This window comes from Equus caballus, chromosome 6 (assembly GCF_041296265.1).
Source record: "Equus caballus isolate H_3958 breed thoroughbred chromosome 6, TB-T2T, whole genome shotgun sequence".
Taxonomy (NCBI): domain Eukaryota; kingdom Metazoa; phylum Chordata; class Mammalia; order Perissodactyla; family Equidae; genus Equus; species Equus caballus.
In genome coordinates, this window is record NC_091689.1 from 75,718,560 (window position 1) to 75,745,774 (window position 27,215).

The following is a 27,215-nucleotide window of genomic DNA, read 5'->3' on the forward strand; positions in this document are numbered from 1 at the left end:
AGAATTTAGAGAGCATGGTGTGAGACAACAGAGGATGAAACAAGAGATTGTAGGCTCAGAAAAGAAATGTTGAAGAGAGAAAATTAGAGAAGTAAAGGTCAAATTGGAATCTCCACAAACGTTAATGAACATACCTGAAATCACAGTAAGGGACATGACTGAGTGAGCGGAATTAGAGTTAAAAGGGGGTGTAGATCGAGAAGACAAAGAAAACCAGTATCTACATAATTGTTTCTCAAAAGACTAGAGCTAAAACAATGGAAAAGAAAAGTAATAGTTAAGGATTCCCCAAAGACTAAACAGAATAAAGAAAGATTTTACTCTTTAGACTCAAAGAGCAAAGAGTGCCTAGAAAAGTGACAGACAGCAATCAATAAGCTTAGCAAATTATTACACTCAAAATAAAAAAAAGAATACTGTGGGCATCCAAGTAGTAAAAACCAATTCATCTATGAAGATGGGGGAAAAAGTCCAGGTTCTAGTTTTCTCAGATTTCTCCTTGGGCATCACTCAACAGTGTTAAGAAAGTGAAGCAATGACTTCAATTCTAAGGAAAAAAATTGTGACCCAATAATTTTACATTCGGCCTAATTATTGGTACAGTGGAAAGAAAATAAGCAATTTGGCTGTAGGCTACATTGTTCTCATGAACCTTCCTGAAGCATTTATTTTAGAACAAAGTTCAGGCATTTGGAAGCAGGAGAAAAACTCCAGCAGGAGTACTGTAAAAAACCATTGAGTCATTTAATTGTAGGACTAAGATTAAAAGAAATGCATGGCTTTTGATTATAGGCCAGAATATAGAAGTATTCCCAAACCCTAACAACATAGAGATGGTATATGGTGTAATAAAGTGTTATATTCTGATTTTCTCATCTTTTATAGATAAGGGAAGAAGATATCATTTAAAGATGATAAATAAAATAGAAATATAAGATATTCAAAGGGACAAAAAGTTAATAGGAAAAATAATAAGTACAATAGGGTGAAGGAGGGGAAGAAGGCAGAGGGAGAAAAAGCAGAAATTAAGTAATCTTGTCACTATTCCTACTAGGGAGTAAATAAAATCTAAAGAAATAGTAAATACATACATTAACTGAAATTTAATTATAAAGATAATAGAACAAAATTAGAATCTTTATATTTTAGTAGAATGCACATAAAAATGTATGATAGTACATGAAAAAAGAAGAAACTATTTAAAGAGCTTTACATGTACTGATATATAATGATGTTCAAGATATATTGTTAAATAGAAAATGGTTGCAAAATAGCATGAAAAATTGTATGTGTATGTTTGTTCATTAATATCCATAATGTATATGTTTGTTTATTAATAGAATAGCACTTATTTCTTTTAAATGATACTCCACTGCATAATTGCTATCTCAAGAAGAGCACTAGATGGCCATAGTTATTATATTATGACCTTGTATCCCTAATAAATCAATATTTTTCATTACTATCACATAACATAAGACTTTAGCAAATAAGACTATAAATATAGTATGTGCAGTACCTGCATGTGAGTAGCTTATAATCAGGCTAAGAAGATTAGACTGGCAAACTTGGAGGCTGCAGATTAATGCTCAGTTCTGTTACACAAATCCTCTTTGAAACCTTCCCAGATTATTGCAGCCTTCGGTGGGTGACCTCCCTTTTCTTTGATTTTTAACAGCAATTTTAGACTGTAACATATTCTAACATTTTACTATAGCTTTATCATTTTCTAATAGTGCAATATATGATAGTCTTGTCTTTATGAAAGAGATGAGACTGGTTGTCAAGTCCTCAGATTTAACATAATAGTCACACAAAGCAAAATGATTGGGTAGAAGTTCCAGATACCAACAATAAAATGTCAGTAAGGACCTGCCCCATGTCTGAGTGGTTAAGTTCTCGTGCTTGGCTTCGGAGGCCCGAGGTTTGTAGGTTCGGATCCTGGGCGCAGACCTAGCATGACTCGTCAAGCTGTGCTGTGGCAGCATCCCACATAGAAGAACTAGAATAACCTACAACTTGGATATACAACTATGTGCTGGGGCTCTGGGGAGAAAAAACAAAAAACAGAAAAAATCAATAATTTTTATAATACCTGCTAATATGTATTGTGTGCTGTAGATGATGAATAAGAAACTGAGGCACAGAGAGTTTACTTTGCCCCAAATCAAAAACTAGTAAGAAACAGAATTAGGATTAGGACCCAGGCAGACTCGCTCCAGAACTGGTACACATGATAGTACATTAGGTATGTGACCCTGCTCGATTAGTTCATCTCAGTAACCTCCTTTTTTCTATTGGTGAAAGTTGAAAAATAATGGCTTACTTTATAAAGTTGCTAAGACAGTTATTACAAAAAGTCCATCTAAGAGCTTTGTAAGCCATGAAGCTCTGCAGCAAATGTAAAATATTATTACATCATTGCTGTTGCCACCATGTCATATAGGTTCAACTCATAAAGGAGCAAAGTTTTCACTTAGATTCTTACAGAGATCAATTACTTTTAAAATAATTTACTGAGTTTCAAATCTCAACATGCATGTTCTTACTCAGACTGCACAATGCCCATGCCGTAAATAGCTTATGTTCTAATGAAAAAGACTACCTGACAAGGCATAATGTGATAAGGGCCATAATGACATTCTGAGTTTTGTGCAAAGACCTAGTAGAGAGAAGAGGAAAATGAAGGATTGTGAGACTCAGAGTTAAACAGTTTCTCCAAGCTTGGAAAGACTTGCAATTTCAAATTCTAATAATCTTCTCATGGGAGAAGCATCAACAAGTTTTGTATTATATTTATGGTACACAACAACCTTTTTGCATCATCTTCAGCCCTCCCTTTCTTGCATCTTCTCCCACAAAGACTGTCCTTGACCAACACCAGAAATGAATTTGATTTCTCTAATGCAGAAGGTAATTGGATTTTTCTTTATTGAAGGCATCCCTTTAATGACTGTCTCTATTCCTGCCAATTTAGCTTCAAGTGACCTGACATTGATCTGATAATATGAATTAAAATAAAGAGTTGAAGCTAGGGGTGAAAAAGACCAGCTGTCTGGCATCAGAAAAAATGTTTTTTGCCTCATCTTGCCATTTTCCTGAGAAAATCCTTTATCCTTGAGTGTCATTTTTACAAAACATGCTGCTGTAATAATTGGTCATATAACAGCAAATTGCCTCCTTCTAGAAAATATAATAAGTATTTCCCAGAAACTGCCCTGGAGAAAACATTGAAAATTGAATAAAATCCACCCAGTAATCATTTTGTTCCTTGAAAATATTTATCACCATGTAGACTCTTTCTGGGACAGGATAAATATTGCTCAACAGAATTAATTAAATCTATTAAAAAGCTGGTGAAACATGAAATATTTATTTAAGTATTTATTTACTTAACCTTGAGGTTTTGTACAAACCAAAATTGACACAAGAATTGTTATTCAAGAAGGTTACAAAGAAATAGTGGATGAAATTGTTGTGTTTGGAAGAATAGCAATTCTTTCCTCAAGAGAAGTTATGATATAAAACTCTTTTTATGCCCAAGAATATATGAGATTTAGATTTCTCTACTTTTGCCTTTATTCGTTTTTTAGTAACAATGTAACTCACTTGTTTCATGGTTAATTTTTATTCTATCATCTTTGTTCATTCCAATAAATATGATGACTCCTTCTTGATTGAAGATACAATCCATGGGTATTAGTGTGAATCAGAAAATAAAATCTTGTAATTTTAAAGTGTCAAGAAGATAATAAGCAGATGAGAAAATCATCAATAAGCAAGTGCCCTTTTAAAAATAAGTAAAACAAGTGTTTTTCCTTTTTAAGTTCTTAATATTAGTTTCATTCATGTTTATCAAAGTAATTAATATTTTAAATAAGTTAACGGAGTTTATATTAAAAGCACTTATGATTGGTGAGTATTTAAAGATTCAACAGTAAAGCCACATCACACGAAGTTGTTATAGACCCTCAGTTAGACAGAGCTGGTATAAATCCGCAGTGTTACTCAATGAAGGTCAATGAACTTGCTTTGGTTCTCGTCAACCAAGAGAAGCTTAAGAGTTCTACTCCTAGAAATGATGTTGAGAAAAAATGTAAAGAAAAGTTAAGACAGAATATATCCTGGAGACTAGGCTCCTTACCTACTGTTCTGATTGCATCTTAAGCGAGCATGTGAAACATTGGCATGCCAGTGAATGTTTCCAGAGACCATTTCTTGCATGCTGTGTGGCACAAGATGGGCTTGCAAGAGAATGATGAACTTTCCACAGGAAGTCCAGTACTATCGAAAGGGTCACTGATCCAGAAGGACTCCCCACTGAATCACAATCCTTTGTCGTAATGATTAAAAATCTCACCTACCAGGTCAGGCCATTGTTTGAAGTTATGCTTAAAAGCAATGTTAATCCTTTAAGGGCAGGAGAAAAGTATATTTTAATGTTTGATGAAAATTCTTCCTTACTCCATTCAGTTTATCTCATTCCGTATCAGTTTTCTTAATTTTGATTCTGTCTTATTTGTTCGAATGTGAATAGTATTAATTAAAAACAATTAATGAAATAATGTTCTCTTTTCTTGAAGGCAAGGTAGATTTTCTGGGAAAAGGGAAAAATGTGTGTGTGTACACGTATGCAAACACATTTTCTTTATTAGAAGAATTAAGGAAATTCATTCTCCATCCCCATCCACTTTTCAAAGATGCTTTTTTAATAGTTTATTTATGACACTTTGTACATTTGCTGAAACTATTAACATGGGATGTTGCTGATGAGCAATTTGCTTTGTTAATACCTCTCTAAAAGCAAGCATGTGTAACCTAATTCATTTTGTCATTTCTTCCTTGAGCAAAATATTTTAGTCTTTTACATAAAAGATACTTAGGTATTGGAAGGGATATAAAGATACATCTTCACCTTCAAGGATTTTAAAGTCTAGTGTAAAATAGAAGGTGGAAAGTGAGACAATATGGAAGAAGGAGGGATCAAGAACTACAGTTGAAAAAAGCAGGGAAGACACAGTGGCAATGTGACGTTACCTGGGTCTCAGAAGACACGCAGAATCTGTCCACTTGAGAAAGACAGGTAGGAGAAGATGTAGAATTGCTAATGGTATGGAGGTAATTCGAATAAATACGCTGTAAAACTGTGCTCAAGTACTACACCTTACATACCATTAAAGGAAAAAAGGGAGAGTAGAGAAGGTAATATTTTGACTAATGATGTAGGTAAAAATCTAGATCAGGAAATATTTGGATTTTGGCGTTTTCAATTAGACAAAGTTAAAAAGAATATTGTATTTTGTTTGTTGTATGTTTTGTTTCCATGGGGAGGTCAATAGTATCTTAAAAGTGCCTCTTTATATAAGATAATCTTGATTGATATTTAAGAAACAATCTCAGTATTTGACATGTTGAATGACCTTAAATAGGCTCATTCATTATGTAAAGTCAAATGAACTACTAAAGTTTTTGACTGAGAGAAGTATATTCTTCTAATTTTTATCTCTGATGTTAAAATGTTATCTCGTGTTAAAATACATCCATATTTTATTCTCAATAATATGTAAATTATATGTGTATTTAAACCTGAATGTAAGGTTTCTGAAAGTGCTAAATAAGTTTCTTTCATTACTTCAGGTCACTGATATGATGCTTCAGGACAAACCTTATCCTGATTGGGGAAAATCTGCAAGAGCTTTCTGGAAGAAAGGAAATGTTAGGATCATTTTATTCTGGTAAGAGGTTGTTTCATTTATTGATTTATGCCTTGCCTTGTAAGTTGAATGTAGTTGTCTTTAGATATATAGAATTCTATCCAGAGAGGCATTTTTAGTGGATACTATGCTCCATTAAAATGATTAAAAGCCATTATCCTAATTATTTTATGAGTAAATTTCTTCTTACATATTGTTGCATATACACATTTTCAAGAGAGACGTTTTGCTAATATAGTGGAACACAGAAGATTTTATCAGAGGTAAGTAGGTTTTTGACTCAGCAAAAACAAGCTGTAATTTTCATCAATGAAATCTGATAAAAATGTCTCAAGTAAATACTAAATTTCCAGTTATTTGATAGGCTATAATTTTGCTTTGAAGAAGTTATACAGAGAGGGAACCTCTTTACAAATCACATCTGGCTCATTGACATTTCTTCTTTACGTAATTTCCTTTAGCTCTCCAGCCCAATTATTGCAATTAAAAAGTAGTCCATGTCTTATAGAACTTTGTTTTGTGGAGTCACTATTACTTATGTGTATTTGAAAAGTTTAGACAGAAAAGATAGGAATGTAGAGACAGCCAGAAGGATACCCTCACCTGGCTGTGTGACACTGTCCAAGTACAGTGATTCAACCTGATATATGAAAAGTTACCTACACTGGTATTCAGAAAAGTTATAACTGATGATAACTTGTGCCTTGTAAATTCCACCCTACTCACCCGCCTTTAGAAAGGAAACGAAAAAATCTGTTTATTCTTGGGTTTCATTCTGGGGGTTGATTTTTTTTTTTTTTCATGTACAAGCTACAAAAATCATAGTAACTAAGTACTTGGGGGAGAATATACACTTTACGTTCTTTTTGTGCTTTCACACTGTCATTAAACATTACTAGAGATATTTGGCATTTTGAACTCAATTCTTAGGAGGTAAACAAAAGTAGATTTTTCAATAATGCGAAAATGAACATGATTTTGTGGTTGTTTAGTTACACCTTGTCTCTATGAGTCGAGTATGGCCTATTTTTATGCTGCATTTAACTTTCATATTTTTTCCTGTTTGTAAGCTCCCCGTGTAGCTTGTCTGAATAATATATAATATAATAATTGTAGCAAATATTTGCAATCTGAAGGCCCCTATGATTGTTGTCATTAGCTGCTCTTAATTGCAATTGCTGTTTCAGAGGAAAGGAATGTATACTAGATTTTTCCTGAAGCATCTTAGTACATTTTTCCTTGTACATTATTACTCAGGTCTATACATTACCAATTACTTTTATACAAATGAGTTTATTTTTGACATATGTGATAACATAGCCCCAATGGGTAGTCTAAACTAGATTTTAAATGTTGTTAAAAAGCAATTTAATTAGCCACTGACAAATAGATAATATTCTTGAGTGGAAAGTGAACTGAACACTTATTCTTGTAGTCATTGTTTCTGTAAAATTATTCATTATTAGGTAATATATTTGAAAGATGATTTTTCATTGTTACATTTCAAAAGTAATATTTCAAATCATGGAGAGCATAAAATAACTGGAGGAAAAGTTAAATGCCACTTTAAAAATATTTTTTCCTATCTTATCCATTTCTATACAGTTAGATTATCTTGACAACAGTATGTATGATTTTAAAAAAGGAAAATCTGATGCAAAAAGTTGAATATGGAAATTACGTGGGAAGCAAAGAAATATTCCTTTTGTTCATACTTTTCAGATAAAAGGGATTTAGTGAGTATAAAGGGCATTTTCTTTTTTAGCTCTAGGAGATAAAATATAGAAGTCACTGGCAAGGTTTTACATGAAATAAAAGATAGTATTTACATATTATGTATCACCTGCTCAAAAAGAGGTATTTTCTTTTGGTTTTGCCCTAGTTAAGGAAAGAGAGATTTGTGCGAAAAATCTATGGTGGAGAAGAAATTTTGCAAAGGGAATCTTTCATAAGTTGCAATGTGATTATGTACAGCAGTCGAAACAGTACAACATGCAATTTTGTTCTAGTAAACTTATTCCTTACCTACATGTAGCTACTTTAACTCTCAAATGCCTGTCAGAAACTACTGCATTTGCAACTATGTGGTTGAGTTCTTCGTTGATTCTTAATGATAGATGTCTCTACATCAAAGAAAATGGTTCCTGTTTCTTTCTGTAATTGTGCAAAGATGAAGCTGCTATAGCACGTGGGCTCTTATGTCTGGGAAGAGACTAAATTATGACTGTATTTGAAAATACTAAAAGAGAAAGGGAAGAATATTCATAGAACTTCCTTCCACAGCTTTTCCCCAGCATTTTTGATATTAAAATGAATAATGATCTAAGAATTTAAATCCTAGGTGAATGCCATATATTGTTTTATTTTTCAGAGGGGCTACCAAAAACCGTTTTTACTTACTTGTGTCTGAAGTAAAAGAACATACGCATAAAAAAACAAGTAATGTGATGTTTAACTTCTATCTCTCTGTTTTATTTACTCTCTAGAGACACAATCTGTATGCTTTGATGGGAAGCATCTTGGGATGATATTTCCCAAAGGCTTAGCTTTTTTTTTTTAAATAAGGGGGGGACACTATCCTGTGACTAGTGGAGGAATTGGCGGAAGAGGGGCTTGGGAGATCTCGTGGTTATGAGGGCTTCATAAATACTCCAGCTCTTCACCTTCCAGACACACAAGAGGGTTGCCCTTTCTTCCTCCTCTGAACACATGACTTGCTTTGGCCAATTAAAATGTGAGTGATAGTGGCATGTGTCACGTCTAGGTAGAAGCATTGACTGTCAATGAGAAGCACTGAAGGGAGTTCTTTTCTTGGTAGCAATTGTGGAAGTTTGTGTCTAGCAGAAGTCCTTGTCATTCAAGTTTCCCTGAATGACCAGGATAAACCAAGCATCCTTAACAACACAGTGGACGTGGAGTATGAGATAGAAATGATCCTTTGAAAATGTTAAGCCACTGAGATTTGGGGATTATTTGATCCTGCGACATAAACATCCTGATGTATACAGAAATTGATCCCTAGGAGTAGAGGGCTGCCATAACAGAAAGCTGAAATTTTTCTTAAGGGTTGGACAGCAAATGGCAAGGAAACTAATGATAGAGGCTGGAAAGGTGGTAATCCAGGTGTTATAGTGGGGATGTATTTGGTAAAAACTGTGGTCTGTGATTACTTAGATGCTCCAGGTGAAAGTGGAAAACAGAATGTCAGTAGTGTGTTGCTGTGTGCATCTGTGTACAACTGTCCGCTTCTGTTTCATTCTGATGCATAGAGAAGATTATCTTTTATTTTTTTCTTTTATGGATTAGAATCTTTATATTTTAAAAAATAGTTTATCTAGGTCTATAATGGTTTGGGTGGGCATCTCTTGATCATGATTATTGTAATTCTTAACTGGGAAGCAAATGTCACTGCCACCATTTTTCACGTTTTGAATATTGTGTTATTAGTAAAGTCTAACAAAAGGAACTTAGTTGTTTAACTTTGACCAGAAAAGAACTAATCAAGAAATGATTATTATCTTAATATACATGGTGTAAAAGAGTAACATGATAATAAAATATAATAAAGTAATAAAAAAGACCTAAAATTCAGAGGAAATGTCAGTCAGAAGGGTTTTGATGATAGCTCTACCAATATCTAACTGTATGACTTGTATGACTACTTTGGGTTTCCATTCTCTTTTCTCCAAAAGGAATATTTTGTTATTCTGCATGATCCTTCTCAATTCTGTGATGCTATTTTCTATTATTAAGATTAAAATGTTGAAGAGGGAGTAATTCTGTCTGCTTTTCTCCAGAGGGCAGAATATGGATGACTATAGTCTGAATGTTTATGTCCCTCCAGAATTCATCCACTGCCAATCTTCCTCTTTTTGTATGTGAGCCACTGCCACAGCATGGCTGCTGACAGACCAGTGGTGTAGGTTTATGCCCAGGAACTGAACCCAGGCCACCGAAGCAGAACGTGCCCAACTTAACCACTAGGCCACAAGGGCTGGCCCCATATGTTGAAATCTTAATGCCTAATGTGATAGTAATAGAAGGTGGGGCTTTTGGGAGGTGCTTAGGTCATGAGAGTGGAGCCCTCATGCACGGGATTTGTGCCTTTATAAAAAAGACTCCAGAGACATACCCAGCTCTTTTCACCATGTCAGGACACAGTGAGATGGCCTCTACTATGAACCAGGAAGGGGGCCTTCACCAAATGCAACCAGGCTGGTGTCTTGATCTTGGACTTCCCCACCTCCAAAACTGTGAGCAATAAATTTCTGTTGTTTATAAGCCACTCAGACTGTGGTATTTTGTTCTAGCAGCTCAAATGGACTAACACATGGACTAATGAGTGTAAGTCACATGGAAGCAGACTTTAGCTTCACATATGAAAGAATTCCCTAATAGCGTGAGCCTCTCAGTGGTGAATGAACCCACCTGATGAAGTGCTGAATTCCCCATCAGTAGAAATATTCCTGCAAAGTCTAGATAATCTTTCAGGGGTGCTATAGAAGGCTTTTCACATTGAATGAGAAAAAAAACAAAATTGCTTTTAAATTTTCATCAAACTTGAAGATTTTATGACTCTACATTTTAAACTAGAAAAGTATTGCATATTTTTCTGCTTTATAATAGAGAGGATACTAATTATAATTTAATATGCTCTATATATTTCCATCATCATCATGAGCAAAATTTTTACATTAGACAATAACTCATGAAAGGATCCAGGGGCAACTATAGTAGGCAAAGCTTTTTGCCTCACTTCCCAAATAATAAATTAACCCATATCTTTCCTCTGGATAAATTTTGTCTTCTTGCCTTCAAGCTTTCCTTCCATCTCAACGTGTCTCTTTAAGCAGTTGTCTATCTTTAATTAAAAGCTGCCTCTGTAACTGAGGAAAAGCAGAACATTTTTAGCCCAAATCAAGTAACTATACCTATTGAATCATCATCTTAACTTTTTCTTTCCAACATAATCTTTATATACTTAGATTTTAAATTTTGTTTGTCTTAACATGGCTTTAAACATTTTGAACAAAGATTCATGTTAAGCTTTTCATTCACAGTTCATGAAATCTCCTATAATTGTTTCTTTTTTAAAATTGAAATATAATTGATATATAATGTCCTATTAGTTTCAGGTGTACATCGTAGTGAATTGATATTTATGTACATTATAAAATGATCACTACTATAAGTCTAGTTTCCATCTGTCATCTGCAAAGTTATTACAATATTATTGACCATATAGTCACCTTAACTTTAAACACTACATTAAGTTAACAGGCTCCATTTAAGTCTGGCTACTTCTAAGCAGACAGATCCAAGGATATATTTCAACTGGTTTTCTTGCTAGATGGAAATTTCCAACTTCTGTAGAAAAAGGTGATTGAGGTTGTATTACTGTGTTGTCATATTATTTGGAGATTTTCATTTGAAAAGTAAATTCTATATTTATGCCTGAGAGATTTAACTCTCAGGCATATGTTTATACCTGAGCATTAACACAATCCCGTGACCTTCTAGACTTAATTTTGCTGAATTAAGAACAAGCCTTGTTTTTATTAACTTATTTAAGTAAATACTTAAGTGCTGAGTACAATGTGAAATAGCGGTTAGGAGCACAGATTATTGGTCTTGAGCAAGCTGCCTGGCTTTCAGTCCTGGCCTCACTGCTTACTATTGTGTATTAGTTATCACTATTTCGTTTTAACTGGTGCTGAGAATTCAACTCTGATAAAGAAAGTAGGACTCTGACAGCATAATTTTCTATCCAATGAGAAATACAGAGGGGAAAAAAGAGGCAATACCAACCATAGGTGTGGAGTGCTCATCTTTAAATATATTTACTGGTTTAGCTATTTATTGATTTCTCTTCTCCAGAGCATGTCCATTTTTTACCCCCAGAGAAGGAGCTCATTTTGAATTATTTGCTGCATAGGAGTTGAATTAAAGCCTCTTAAATTAAATTCTGTGGTGAAAATTTACTATGTATGTAATTCTCATTTTTTAGTAGGAAGATGGAGAATAAATAGTTCATAAGGTTTTAAATTAAAATATCTTTAAAAGTTTGAAGAAATGTATTAAAGTCAAAATGATGATTAAGTTCTCTACATATTTCTATATCACATTACTTGATACTTGATATTACCTGTGATATTTCTATATCACATTACATATTTCTACATCACATTACATATTACTATATCGCATTACATATTTCTTTATCACATTCCTTGAGAGTAGATATAACGTCTTATTTAACTCATCCCTAGGACTTATGACAGTACCTGACGTGCTGTGAGCATTAAGTACATTCTTACTGAATAAACTACTTTCGTGAGGACTATCACGTCTACCATACTCCATGATGTTTCTGAAAATTTCTTCGGATAGAGTACTACATTGAAAATGATTTAAAATATAATTAAAAGTGTTTTGACTTTGTGATTAATTGAAACTTTATAGGAAGCTCTATAATACTTACGAATTATTGTTTCTGAAGATTTTTAGAAATATTTATTTTCAGTACTTTAAAAAATCATCTTGGTTTCAAATTATGTGATCTACCTACATCATCTCTGTTCTGACCCTGAGAGTTTTTACCTTAGGATGTTTTCCTCACTTCTTAAAAGTGAGTGAAATTCAAGGAAAAAGAATTGATTAAGCTGGTCTTAAAATGCATAAATACTACCCTATATAAGCCTTCATTCCAATAGCTAAAGCTTGGAATAGCACATTGAGTCCAAGAACAATCCTTGAATTTATGAATCTTTGAAAGAAAATGCCCTTTAATAAAGGCTTGGAAATGCTACCTGGTTTTTCTGTATAACAGTTATTGGTAGAATGGAGTTATTCCTCTTCAACCTTAAATTTGCTGGTTGAAAGGAGTACTCCTCTGAGCCATGAGGCCTAAGTCATACTTACTTACTGAGTTTCAAAAGTATGGATCATGTTTTCAAGGTCCTTGAGTTCACATATAATAGTACAAATGCACAAATTTAAAATAGAAACAATAAATTCTAGAAGAGAGAAAACAACACAACCAAAATTAGTGACTTGAACCATTTCAGCAGAGTGGTAAATCTCTGCCTATTTTTACGTTTTTTCCTCATGATTCATGCCCCAACTCCCACCATCTCTAGTAGACTAAAAATGCAAATCTTGCATGCTAACAAAACTCCAAATATTTCCATGGCTTGACCTGTTGGAAAGCCTAGATATTTTCACACTTGCTGTTTCAACACATCTTCCAGTAACCTTTGGTGGAATACCTTGAGGATTTGTCTTTATCCTGCAAATATTTACAATGTGGCCACTAGGCAAATGCCTCAGAGTAAAATGCTGCTACAGTAATGCCTTTTGCTGGCATTAAAGTCCTCCTTAAAAATGTGTTTATTTTTGTGTGTTTTGATCAAAACCTGCTTATTAGAATCAACATTCTCTATTCAAGTGACGATTATCACATCAGAATAGCTGTCATTTAAGTCACTCCACTCATCAGCTTTTTGCAGATTGAATGGGAGAGCAACGATGTCTCAGGGTCACCAAGGAAGAGCCAGTTGTTTAACGCCCATGATTCATTATGGTTCACATCTGGTTCTGAGACTGGCAAGTCACCAACTCAATTTTGTGGTACATTAGTCACCGTTGGAAACTCACAATTGATTGGTTTTCAAACCAGAATTGCTGGTAACTAATACTTCCATGTTCTCTACAGGGCAACTTCTTTTACCATTATCTAAGTGGAAGTGAATCACTGTATATTTCCTGAGCACTGATCAAAGCTAAGGGAGGTGGGATATGCAGGGGAGCTTCATCCAAGACTATTTGAGGCCTGTGACAGTTTCATCCATGTGCAGTTTCTTTTTAGGATCGGACTGTGACTGTCACCCAGATCCAGTATGAATTCCCCTCAGCAGAGCTGGTTCCATAATGCCAGCTCTTGTTTTCAGAATATCCTTTTCCTCCGTTTCCCCTGCTGGCCAGAACTCCCTCTGTGAATGCCTTCTCCCTTTAGAAGAAGGGGTGGATACATTAACTGTATTGAACGTTGAAATGCTTTGGTGATTTTTGTTGCACCTGGAAAGCTTTCTGATGAATTAGAGGTAGAATGTATAGGCAGGTGTCACAGATCAGATGAGCCACTCTGAGTTTGTTCTCACATATTTATTTATTTATCCCAAAGGTTAAATAAAATCTAATTATAATGGCTGGGCATATGAGTGACCCACATTCTGGAAGCCAAACAAGAAAAAATATCTCCATGTGTAAGCTGGACAAAACTTTGCTATTGAGTCAGAGAAAAATGCATGCTTGTCTCATTCATTCATTCATTCTTATTTATTGACTGCGTTAGGCATTCTACGTGAACAGGAAGCATACACAGTTGTTGGCCTCATCTAAGACTTACTGTCTTTCTCCCAATTAGACTGTAAGACAGAAATAAAGACAATTAAGCAAATAAAAAAATTACGAATAATGATAAGTTCTAAGAAGGAAGCAAATATCAGTGACTGCCTTTTTCCAGTTCTCTTCCTCTTCAAGGCACATTTCTTGAAAGTATTGTCCAAACTCACCCTCCACCTTTTTTATCTGCCAATTACAGCATCAGCTCTGCTCCTGTTCCACTCTATGGACTCTAGCCTCTTGCCAGCAATGCTCCTGAATTTCAGCTTTAGTCAGACTTCTACATGCACAAACCACTACTGTTTGGAGGGTTAGTCATGCAACGGCGACTTTGGCAGGCCATCTTTTATTTAGAATGGGCAGTTATGGGAGGACATAATTGAAAGTAATATCTTGACATTTTATTTTGTTATCCTTTAAGGCAAACAATGAGGGGGAACTTTTTCAAACGTTTATTTAGACATTGTATTATTTTCTTAAATATAAAATATCATTTTAACAACATTTTCAATTAGTACTGGTACATGGACAGCCTTTTAAGTGTTTATTTACAGCGAGTATAATACACTAGAAAGACCCTTTCTCTTCATTTTTTAATTAATAAATATGTGTTGCATGATCACTTGCTTTGTACAGGCCCTTGTATTTTAGTACAAAGTCTTGATTTTTGGAAATGCAATGAGAAGCTTACATTTCCAGTGGAGGTGGGCTGGGGGTGGGAGGAAGGATTTGGCATGCCTAAACCACATATCAAAATATGGAAAACAGGCCTTAAGAGGTAAAATAGGAATGTTATGGGAATTTAGAGGTAGGAGGGATTACATAAAGCATATACTATAGACTGAATATTTGTGTGCCCCCCAAAATTCACATGTTGAAATCTAATCCCCAATGTGATGGTATTTGGAGGTGGGGCCTTTGGAACATGATTAGGTCATGAGAGTGGAGCCCTCATGAATGGGATTAATGGCCTTATAAAAGTGACCTCAGAGAGCTCCCTCACCTCTTCTACCATATGAGGGCACTGCACGAAGACTGCCATCAATGAAACAAGAAGCAGGCTCTCACAGGACATGGAACCTGCTGGCACTTTGATTTTGGTTTTTCCCAGCCTCCAGAACTGTGAGAAATAAATTTTTGTTGTCTGTAAGCCAGCTTATGGTATTTTGTTATAGTACCCTGAACAGGCTACTAAAACACGTCCAGCATAAATAATCCTTTAAATATTTTACTGGTTTGAATTACACATCTGATGTTTTTATTTTGAAATATTTTCAACTTACAAAAGAGATGTAAAAATAATACAAAGAATTCCTGTATATCTTTCATCCATGTTTCCCAACTGACATTTTATGACACTCATTGTATCATTTTTTTCTCTCTCTCTCACTATATAGATAATGATAATGTGTCAATATTAATTTCCTGATTTTGATTAGACTGCAGTCATGTGAGAGAATGTCCTTCTTTTAGGAAAGGATAAATATTTCATTGTATTTCCTAAAACTCTTTTCTTTTAAGAAAGAGTAAATAGTTCATTGTATTTCCTAAAACAAGGGCATTCTCTCACATAACGACAGTCCAATTGTCAAAATAAGGAAATTAACATCAATATAATACTTTAATTTACAGACTTTATTCAAAGTTTGACAATTGTGTTAATAGTGTCTTTTATAGCAAAAAAAAAAAAAGGACAGAGAGAAGTAATAAAAATAAAAAGATTGTTTTGTTTTCATCTGGTTCAGTATTCAGTACAGAAACATGCATTACATTTAGTTGTCAAGCCTCCTTACACTCTTTTAATCTAGAACAGAAAACTTATCTTTCATATAGATATTTTTAGACATATTCTGTAACAGGTGCTGAAATGAAATATTGTCATTCATTGAGGAAAATTTCTTAGAACTCTTTCAAGATTTGATAAGCCTTAGACAACACATCATATAGTATGAATATTTCCCTATAATACATGCATTTAGGAATTGAAGCTATTCTTACAACACATTTTCAATTTGGCTTATTGAACTTTTGAAAAGTAAATGTTGCTGTCTGCCAATATTCTTTCAACCTGTCCTTCTATTTGTTTTATGTAGTTCAGAATTAGCAATACTTTAAGCAAGCATTCAAGAAACTTCTAAAATAGATCCCATGCTGGGCTACTATTGTGGAGGATAAAGAAAAATATGCATCACGATCCCAGCCCCCAAGAACCGTGCAAATGATTTTGGCAACTCAAAACTCTCATAAACACAACAAACGGCAGATAACACAAGATGGTTTGTGACCAGTGAATTCTCTCATACTGACTGTGCGTTCCATTTGGAAATGGAAGGAGCACTGGGGTAGTCATGGAAGGAATCATGGAGGAAGTTAGATCTAAATAGGCCCTTGAAGAAAGTAGAAGTCAAGAAGAAGCACAGAGAAGTAGAACCTTCATATGATGGGAGGTCTAGCAAGAAGTAACAAGAGTACTCTTACAGGAGGATTGGAGCAGTCAGAATTCTCAGGTTCAAATGGGTACCTGGCAACAAGAATGCCTTTTTTTCTGATTTTAAGAACTTCGTCACAGGGCTGGGGTTTCAAAACAGGAATTGCCCACAGTTCTGGGGTACTGTGCAGGTGGGTTACACACAAGGGCTTACCTGAAAATACAAGACTGCTTCCTGGGAACTGCCAAAAGCCTACCAACCACAACGAGGCTCTGAATTCAGAACTAGACAAGCAACAGTGTTGGCCCAATGCTGAGTCACCCCGGATTGACTGAAAGATACTGGAAGTTCTCTAATCTCCAATGAGAGACAAAGACTGACAGTTTAGGTTTTTATTCCCAACCATGAAAGTCTGCAGTTTTTATGATTTTCTTACCGTGTTCCTCCCACAGTGAGTTGAGGGAAGAGACAATGTTTTGTTTTGCTCAGTGTCTCAGGGCTTACTAGCCATTGAATAAATATTTGTACAATTGCTGATGCCAGGATAGATGAGTACAATCTTCCTTGGTAAACAAAACTAGAACCTTCTAAGGGGCCAGCCTGGTGATGTAGTGGTTAAGTTTGCACACTCTGCTTCGGTGGTCTGATGTTCACTGGTTCAGATCCCGGGTGCGAAGCTACACACCTACATACTGTTCATCAAGCCATGCTGTGGCGGCATCCCACATACACAGTAGAGGAAGACTGGCACAGATGTTAGCTCGGGGACAATCTTCCTCAAGCACAAAGAGGAAGATTAGCAACAGATGTTAGCTCAGGGCCAAATCTTCCTCACCAAAAAAAGAAAGAAAGAAAGAAAAAACCACTAGAAACCTCTAATATTTTAGTGGAGAGTTGCTTGTGTTGAGGACATCCTGGTGGGGAGGGTTTGTCTATATGAGTAGCCTAATTTTGTCCTTTGGGGTTTCCCCCCCTCTTGGAGTTGTCTCATTTGCGTTAATTACTGTTATGATAAGCTCTACCTGGACCAAGCATGGTAAGAAACATCTTTCTTCGTTTCTCTTTATCATAGCTAATAGAGTCCAAAATTTTCCAGAAGACCAGTACTAAACACTAAAAAAGGACAAAGAGAAATCTTTTCAGAATGCACAGGTATCATTAACACAGTCTGGTCTCCCACATCCAGGTCTGTGATCCTCTACTATCTCCTCACCTCAGGCATCTGAACAACTTCAGGGACTTTCTACCTCATTTCTATCTTATCTACTTGCTCTCTGCCTGGTTCTATGTGGTCCAGGCCATCATACTTCTGGCTATAATGGAGTCCTTTCTGAATAAGTCTAGTACAATGCTGCAATCACCTCCTTTTCACTTATAGGTCAGAGTTATTGACAGACTGTGGTGATTAATCCAGGAATGATCCTGTCCTCTAAGTAGCTATCATTCTACCCAAAGTTTATGAACCACCCAGGAGCTCAAATCTGTATATAAGAATTAGCACTGGCTTGAAGGCACTTCTCTGTGATTCTCAACCATTGTTATGTTTTCAGACATTGCCTTACTGTTGAAATACCCTTATAATCCTCTTCCAAAGCAACTATCATTTAGCGTTTTGCGTGCCCAGGACTGGGTTCTTCACAGTCATTGTTTCATTTAAGCCACACTAACACTGTACAAGATAATTATTATTATTTGTATTTTAAAGATGAAAATGTGCCGCTGAGAGAGGTTGCATAGCAGGTGAACAACAAAGCTGGGATTCTAGTGCAGGCAGGCTGATTCCAGAGCCTGCACCATACTGCACCAAAGGGCTTCACTTATTCTCAAATTTTAAGACATTTAACAATGCTTAGTCATATTTTCACATATATATTTGCTATAACTCTTTCTTTCCCCTTGCAAATGGATTTGGTTTGACTAAAGAAAGACATAAGGGCCAAGAATCCTTTCAGTTTATCTACTTATGTTCTGTTACCCTCATATTATTGGCAGAGAAATTTAAACAAAAGTCAGTTAAGTGACCTCCCCAAGGTCACAAAATTAAGTAATGTCTCTCTGGCAGTGAACATTCAGGACTATTGGTTTCTGGCTTAATATTCTTTTTACTGTATCACATTGCCTCTCTATATTCTTTTTTTTAAATCAATAAAATTTAAACTACAAGAATTTTCTGATGATTGGATATGTTGAGGTAACAGCTCTCATAAGCCAATAGTGATAATCAGAACATTCTGTGCAGTTTAAATTGATGTAATTGTATATCATTTTCTCTCAATTATGGGAATTAGGCAAGAAAAAGATGTACAATATATAGTTTCATATGCCAATAAAGCATGATGTATTAACAGAAGCTTCACTTAAGTTCTTATATGAAAAGCCAATGGCTGTTTTTCTTGTTTGTTTTGTCTTTAAGAGTTCCAAGGACTTAATTTCTTTAAAATGCATTTGCAAAGTTGAAAATAAAGATTACAGTTGATGTCCTAAATGCTGGCACCAACAACCACTACAAAAACCCAGCATTTTACTAGGGGACACTGAAAATGAGGAGATATTAAATATTACAGCTAGTCAAAGAAGGACTTTACTCCTTGGAAAATAGTGAGTTCAGCATTTCTGCAGAAAATATCTGCCAGAGAGAGACTATTCCAGCATTGATTGCTAGAATAGACTAGATGATACCCAAGGTTCTTTACATTCTAAAATTCTATGATTCTGGGTAGACTGTTTCCTTATCTAAGGTTGTCTATGTTTTTGGACAGGCACAAACTGCTCAGAATGATGATTAAAGCAACTCAAAATAACATCCTAAGGATATGTTAGCTTCCTTAGTTAGCATGCTTATTCTATGGTAAGCTATTCAGCTACTAGAAGCTGTGCTTTGACAGGATATTTAATGACATGAGAGGTGGAGAAAAAATGATGCTGATCTAAGTAACTTTGGGAAACAAAGTTTTGACTGGGAACTGAGAGACTGAAGCAAAGCTGTAGGGGAGGAAGAAATTTTCCTCTACCCTTCTAAGTTCGTCTGCTTGTCTAAGAGTTAAATTGACATAAGACGGAATAACAGGAGAAAATCAACCACATTTAATAATATATATACTTGGGAAGAACCCAGGAAAACTGAATAACTCACCAAAATGGCTGAAGCCACCACCTTAAATACCATCTCAAGCTAAAAACAAAGGAGGATGTTGTGGGTAAGTGGTTTGGGACTTCAAAGAACACAATTCACATGGAGATGGAAAAGCAAATGTTTGGTAAACAAATGTTTGCCATGGTTTACAATGAGGATGAAACATGAAGAGGACTCTGACCAAATGGGCCTTGCTAGATTCCTCCCTGTCTACCACACACAGTTCTTATTGTAGTATAGTTAGTTATCTGTGGTGATAGTTCCTTCCTGTAACAGGCCTTCTATCTTAAATTCTTTTAGACAGTTAGGGGGAAGGTCAAAGTTTCTTCCTGAGTCTCTTGTCCTTAAAAATAATCAAGCCAAAGAGACACATTTTGGGGCAGCAAATTCTGCTCCCTTTAGGGGAACTAGACATAAACAAAACAACGGTATTCTAGTTGGTAATTTCTTATGGAGATTAGGTTAACAAATCTGAGCCTGTTTTCCATGTATGCTGGGATTTGTCAATCAATAAATAAATGGTGCATGGTGGAAGCCAGATTTCTCACTGTAGAAGGGGAAAGTTACAGAGAAGCAAAGAGGGGTGGGGCTGTTGGCTACAATGAGCAGTGTAGTATGAGATTAGAGTCAGAGACATCAGTATAAACTCATGTCTAGTTTAATATAGAGAAAGATGGATATTACAGAAATAATTTTAGGTATGTTTTTATATGTGGGTTAGAACACATACATGTATTTCCTAGTTTCGTGTGCTGAGAGGGCTTAGACAGAATGACACTCCAATAGCAGTGAGCACACCCAGTGCCCAGATCTTGGTTTCTAATACCATTCTCCAATAAAAAGAACCAGAGCACTAGGGAGAAATGACTGACTCTGGGTCTGGGGCAGAGAATACATAAAATGATCCTGGAGTATCTTGTCATACCAGAAAGTAAGGAAGTGTTCAAAACAAAATGATGGAGGCACATCAAAGGGACTCAGAGTCAACTTGAAAGAGCTTCCAATGGCCAAAGTGAGAACAATTTACAATTTGATCAACAAAATAACTGAAATAGTTCTAGATTATAATCCAAAGTATCAAATAAGTATCCATGAGTCCATACTAATATAAACAAAGAAGTAAATAAATAAATCACGAAGAAGAGAGAAACCTTCTATATAGAAGAATTCTAAATAATTTATGTAGATACTCCTCTCTTCAAGATATTGAAGCTTAACTCCCAAATTATTAACTTCTCCCAGATTATTAAGTAAGCTTCAGTTGTTTATAGGAGATTTTGTTGTTGCCTACTTCTGGGTAGACTTCAAGGCTGCAGCAACAACGCCCTTCATATGGCCAGTGTTCTAGCCTTAGAATAAGATTCTAGCTATGGACTTTTCTGTTTTATTTGCAGATATCATTCACATCTCAGTGTAGTGATATCTCAAATACATATATATTTGTATTTACATATATATATATATACACTTCTTTGCGGATGTGTAAAGGAATTAGAATATTGTGGTCTGTAACTGATCTGTCTTCCATGTAAGGCTACTTCTAGCTAGTAGGATTTGGAAGTGTGGGGGATCATCACAAAATTTTAAATTACTAGTTAATGATACTCTGGGCTTTGGTTCTAAATGGTCAGTTTTGGAGGACTCAATCTTAGTTAAGTTTGTCTATTTGGGGTAAAAGTTCAGTTTTTCATATCTCCCTCCCCCACCCATCCTTTTGACTTTCTTGGGGTTGTTTGTATAGCCTTATCTGTGGACAGTGATGGCTGAGGTAAAATTGATCTTGTCTGACCTTTTAAGACCTGTTCTGGTTATGAATTCCATTCACTTGAGTCTCAACAGTCTCTCTGTCTTGATTCCTCTCCAGGAGGTATCTGGAGCTGGTTTAATTTCTTATACCTAGCCACATCCCTCCACAAATGCCCTACAGCCGTGTTATCATTCTTTTGTAGAGAAGACCTGCCACCTACCTTGAAGCCCTGCCAGAGAAGCCCTGATGTGCTTGAGAGCCTTCCTACTTATCTTGCCATTTCTTCAGGTGACCACTCACCCCCTAAACTGGACTCTGGTGGTGTAGGGGAATAAGATCCTTGCTGTCTGGTCTCTTCATCCTTCTTCTATCCTTCTTTTCCTTCCAGTACTTAATATCTAGAAGAGCAGATTTCCCCCATTTCCATGGGCAGGAATTTCTCTTATATTGTGTCCATCCTGTATTATCTCCGCTCCTGTGTTCAAGTCAGCCAGGCAACTTGATAGAGGAGCCCTGAGATATTAGAAATTAGGAATTACCAAGGGTTGAAATATATTGGCTTAACATTTCCAAAATATAAACCCTATTACATCTCTGTCCTGGTCTTGCATGCAGGTACTGCTATAAAGCCCCTTACTAAGTTTCCAGGAATATAATCTTTTCATAATGCTGCATTCTGTAAATCACATATCATGTGGTTGTGGATCCAGGAAGATGTTGAAACTATGAAGGGTGCACCTCGGTAAAAAAAAATCATAAACCAAGAATTTGCAAAAACTCCTTTAATTATCATTTAGTCCTCAGTCCTCAGGCCACTCCATGTGAACTTCTTTACCCTAAGTTCCCCCTTATTTCAGCATTTTAGTGCCAGATGACTTGGGCCCTTCTATTGTGTCAAAGTCCCCTCAACCTCCACCACAGACCTTCTCTCCTCATGGTGGCTTCTACCTAGACCATCATTTGAAACTAGATCCTTAGTTTATATGGATGTTTCATGGAGACTCTCTTACTGCCAAAGTTAAAATTTACTTATTTTTTATACATGACCAAAGCCTATTAACAATATTGTACTTTTCCCCAAATAGGCACTTCTTTTGCTCCTAAGATTACACCACTCACTTTTTAATCCAAAGGACTTTTTTCTTCATAAACCATGAGTTTTCTACAAGTTTTACAGTCCTGCCTACTACCATCCACACTCCAGTTTCACCTTGATTAACAAGCTCAGCAAACTACAGCTTGTGCAGGCTGACTTGTGAGCTCCTATAGCAAACCAATGCAAAAACAGAAATTCAGGTCAATAATAAGGAAAAATACACCAAATGCCAAGAGAAGCTTCTACAAAGTGTGATTGTCTGCTTCACTCTGCCAATTGGCTGTGCCATTCCAGAACATGAGAACTTCCTGGGATGTGGTCCATCACCCCAGCTGTCAATGCACAGTTCTCCCGTATCATACTAACTTCATATTATTTACAAAGTTTGGTCTTCTCTCATCTTTTTGGTAAACGTTCTTCTTCAGTGCCCAAAGTCTTATAGCTTCCCTTCTTACCCAGGAGAAGATCTTTAACTTTATTTATGTTCCATGTTTACTTGCCTCTGCCCTGACTCTCTTACACACACACACACACAGGTACAGCACCCATGCACGTACACAAACTTATGTGCATACACACCTTATGCACACACAAATGCATATAAGCCCACACATACATACGCTCACACATATGCTCACACACAAACATATACTGAATTGATGGTAATCCTTGGTTCATGATGTTTTCATTATTGACCCATGCAAGACCATCTTTTATCTATACATCTGTATGTCAATCTTAGACTTTTCAGATTTCTATTGTTGGCAGTTTGCCAAAGAACTCGTGAAGTAGAAATACTTTAGACTCTTTTGTTCCACCTACCTCAAATCTACATATTCACTGATAACCCTTCCCTACCCCCTTCAGCTCTGCTAGCCAAGACTAGCACAAAGGGCAGCCAGGAACGAGTAATGATTTTTTTCAAGTATATATATTTTTTTAACAAAATCTTAATCTAAAGGGAAATTACCTTTGGCAAAATTTCAAGGATGAGAAAACATGTGAAGTAGGATATGGAAGTCATTGGGAGCTTCGTCTTTGCCTGTGAAACCCTACCATATACGTGTGATCCCCCAATCCTTGTCTGTGCAGCTAGTTTTGCTTCTGAGTATTCTTTTAGTAACCAAACCACACCAGAGGCAATGCCATTTACTATGATAAATCAATGAGTGCAGCTATCATTGTAGAGCAAATGGAGACTTTCAAAAAATCATCATAGCTTTGTTCTCCCAAGGCCCACCTCACTTCAGTCTTTCTCCAACCTTCCTTTATCACATCTCCCCAAAGCTGCCTTCTAGAAGCTTGAGGAACAGTAGCCGCCTATGCCACCAGGCTTCCACCCTCTCCTCCATCCACAAGGGATGGGAATGCTGAGCTCAGAGCCCCAAGATATGCATGTTTTATTCATGCTTGCCGCTTTGGTAAGGCAGAAGCACCGCATGCTGCATTTTCTCAGTACAGTGTTTTCATGTGTCTTCATGTGGAGTGGGAAGTTTGAGAGAGGGAAGGCAACAAAGACTATGTGCCGAAGGAAAAATACTTTGTATGTTTTGTCCAATCGAGGAAGAACACACCATTTTTAGTTTTCCCCTCACACTTCTAAAATACAGCTGGCTGGGATTCTCTTGTAACATACCATGAAGTATCTTGGTACTTAATGAAATGAAATTTGAGTATCACAGAGAGGAAATGACAGGCCAAAAAACTGCCATGAAACTACATTAAAATGTACTTGGCGTACGTTTGAATTACCCCTGTTGAATTGCAAAAAGAGTGCAGTGATAGAGTTGCTGGAATTAAAAGAACAGAATGTTGCCAAGGTTGAAACTATCAAAGGCAATTTAGTATGTCTTTTTTTTCCCCTGTGAATAAATGAGCTGATTTTTTTCCTTTTAGCATAAAATGCTAATATATATATATGCATATAATCTTCAACTGGATTGTAATTTCACACCTACATTATATGAAGACACTTCATTATTTGTTTCCATTAAAGCAAATTTTAATTCCATTAAAGCAAAATAAATATCTTCATCAGTGACTTTACCACAGTGTAAATTTTCTATGCAAAATATCGTAGCGCCAACTGCAGGTCTCCGAGATTAGTGAATTGGACACTGATCATCATTGCTTGTTAGTTGTAGAGGACTCAAGTTAAGCTAGTCCTGATTATCGGCACAATAGGAATATTCTTTAACAAATTTGTGCCCACAGTAGGTTGAAGTTACTGGACTGAATTGGAGGAAGGAGGGACGGTACTGACATCTCTGAAACTCTCTACTAAGGTTGCTGTTTTAAATATATTATCACACTTAACTCTTATAAAACCCGATGAGTTAGCTGGTATTACTCCTATTACATTCAGGAAGAAACTCAAATTTGTCTAACTAATGTCATAAAAACAGTTTGAAACACCCGTATTCATGTTCGTTTCACCTCATCATGCTGCTTATAGGTTCTACATTTACATGGCACTCTAAATGTTTAATGAAAGAAATAGAAAAAAATAATGTAGCCCACTGTGGGAAACATTTTTATCCTTTAGGGGAACTGTCACAATTACCTAGAGTCAGGCAGAATTACTACCAATGTTTATTCAGAAGTTCTCCTTATTGCACCTATTTCATGATCTCTTCAGGAACCATGGCCGTCTTCTCCACGGAAGTGGGCATCAGACTGAGATGTGGTCTCTCTTTCTGGATAAGAATGGGGTGGGGGCAGAGATAAACATCACTGGAAATGCCCTTAAAACAGCATAGATATAGAATGAATTATTTCTTTCTAAATAAGGTATAGTATGCAATCAGCAGACCCCTTGGGTTCACTATCATAGATTTTTTTCTGCCCTGAAGTACAGATAGTTTACTTCATTTGTACTCCAGTAAATTTAATATTTGTATATATTTGTGGTTGTATATATTGAACTCGATATCTCTCTGTCTCTCTCTCCATATATGTATGTATATGTATATATGTATGTGTAGACATAGATCAATATTTATAGAATAGATATTATATCTCATATAATATATAACACAAATATCATATACACATTGTTTTGGGCTGAATATGTCCTCCCAAAATTCATATATTGAAGTCCTAACCGCCAGTACCTCAAAATGTGACTGTATTTGGAGGTAGGGTCATTGTAGATATAATTAGTTAAAATGAGGTCATTAGGGTGGGCCATAATCCAATATGACTGGTGTCCTTATTAAAAGAGGAAATTAAGACATATGCAGAGGAAAGAGCTTGTGAAGACAAAGACAGAAGACAAATGAAAGAGAGAGGCCTCAGGAGAAACCAACTCTGCCAACACCTTGATCTTGGACTTCTAGTTTCCAGAATTGGGAGAAAATCAATTCCCGCTGTTTAAGCCACCCAGTCTGTGGGTACTTTATTATGGCAGCCCTAGCAGACTAATACACATGTAATAGAAATACAATACAAATCAGCCCAGTGAATCCCAATCCCCAAACAGTTAGTGTTTTTATAAAAAACAATAAAGAGTTAAATAATACAAAACAGCCAAATATCGTGAATTTTTACAAAGGCACTTTCTAGGGCCTGGATGCCTTTGGCTCATCACATGTTATGCCCAATCTCCTACATAGTCAATATTTGCATTACAGAGTTACAGCAATAGTTGATTTGCAGAAACATGACCCTGGGGCACTTTATTATTTGCAGTCATGAAAGAAAAGATTCAATCATGTATAGTCTATTATACTTACGAAAGCAAGAAATGGATTATTATAGAAATGTTTGCAAGTTGGAAAAAAATGGGTGTTCGAGTTCACTAGAAAGCCAGTTTACTCAAACAGCTTTTTCTGCCTAATTCTGTGTTAGGTGGAGCAGACTTTACTGAAAACAAACCTCATACTTACTTCTATATTTGAACAATAATACTCATTTACATACTTTGCATTTCCAATGGGCTTTACCATCTATAAAGGACCTTTTCGAGCATTGTCTCCCCTTCTGTGAAGTCTTCCCGGGCTCTGCCGGTAGATGCAGCACTATTTGATCTCACATCACTCAGCTTTCCCTGTGTTAGAGCTTTCACTGTGCTGTAATGTAGTTTGTTTACTTACACGTTGATCTCCTCAAAGGCAGTGACTAAGCCTGTTCAGAGTTCTGTCCCGAGGTGCCCAGCAGAGTTCCTGGCACACAGCAGGTGTCCGGTAAATGTTTGTGGAGCTTTTTACGCCTTCCCAGAAATATGGACTATTTTTACAGCTGAAGAAGCTGAGATCCAGAAAGTTTCATTGACAAGTAGGATTAGAGAGAGACGTAAAACTCAGAAGTTGGGCTAGGGGAGGAAATGATATGGGAACATTGATGGGCAGTCAGAGGCTGGATCATCTTAGGTGTTGAGATTTTGTTCTAACAGAGATGGAAAGCCATGGATGATTTTAAGCAGATGCGTGATATGATTTCATTTCCATTTTTAAATTATGCTCTGGCTGCTAAGGGAAGCAATGAAACTAATTAAGAGGACATTGTAGGCACCGTAGAGAGAGAGATCGGTGGCTTGGACTATAGAAGAAGCAGCTGAGATGAGAAGATGTACATTGACGCTAGATAAATTTGGAAGAAAAACTGGCAGGGTTTGCTGATGTTTTGGACATGAGGGGGTTATTTATTAATTTGACAAATATTTATTACCTGTTCTGTGTCAGTCACTATCTTA

The 27,215-nt window shown here is 36.0% G+C and overlaps 1 protein-coding gene across 13 annotated transcripts in view; it reads left to right on the forward strand.

Moving 5' to 3' along the window:
- The window catches only part of TMEM117 (transmembrane protein 117), a 432,585-nt gene that overhangs the window by 283,460 nt on the left and 121,910 nt on the right, over positions 1-27,215 (forward strand). For all 13 annotated transcript variants that reach the window (XM_070271274.1, XM_023643408.2, XM_070271272.1 and 10 more), the window contains one exon: positions 5,638-5,735. In XM_070271274.1, coding sequence (XP_070127375.1) covers positions 5,638-5,735 — 98 coding nt within the window. The remainder of the gene's footprint in view (positions 1-5,637; positions 5,736-27,215) is intronic.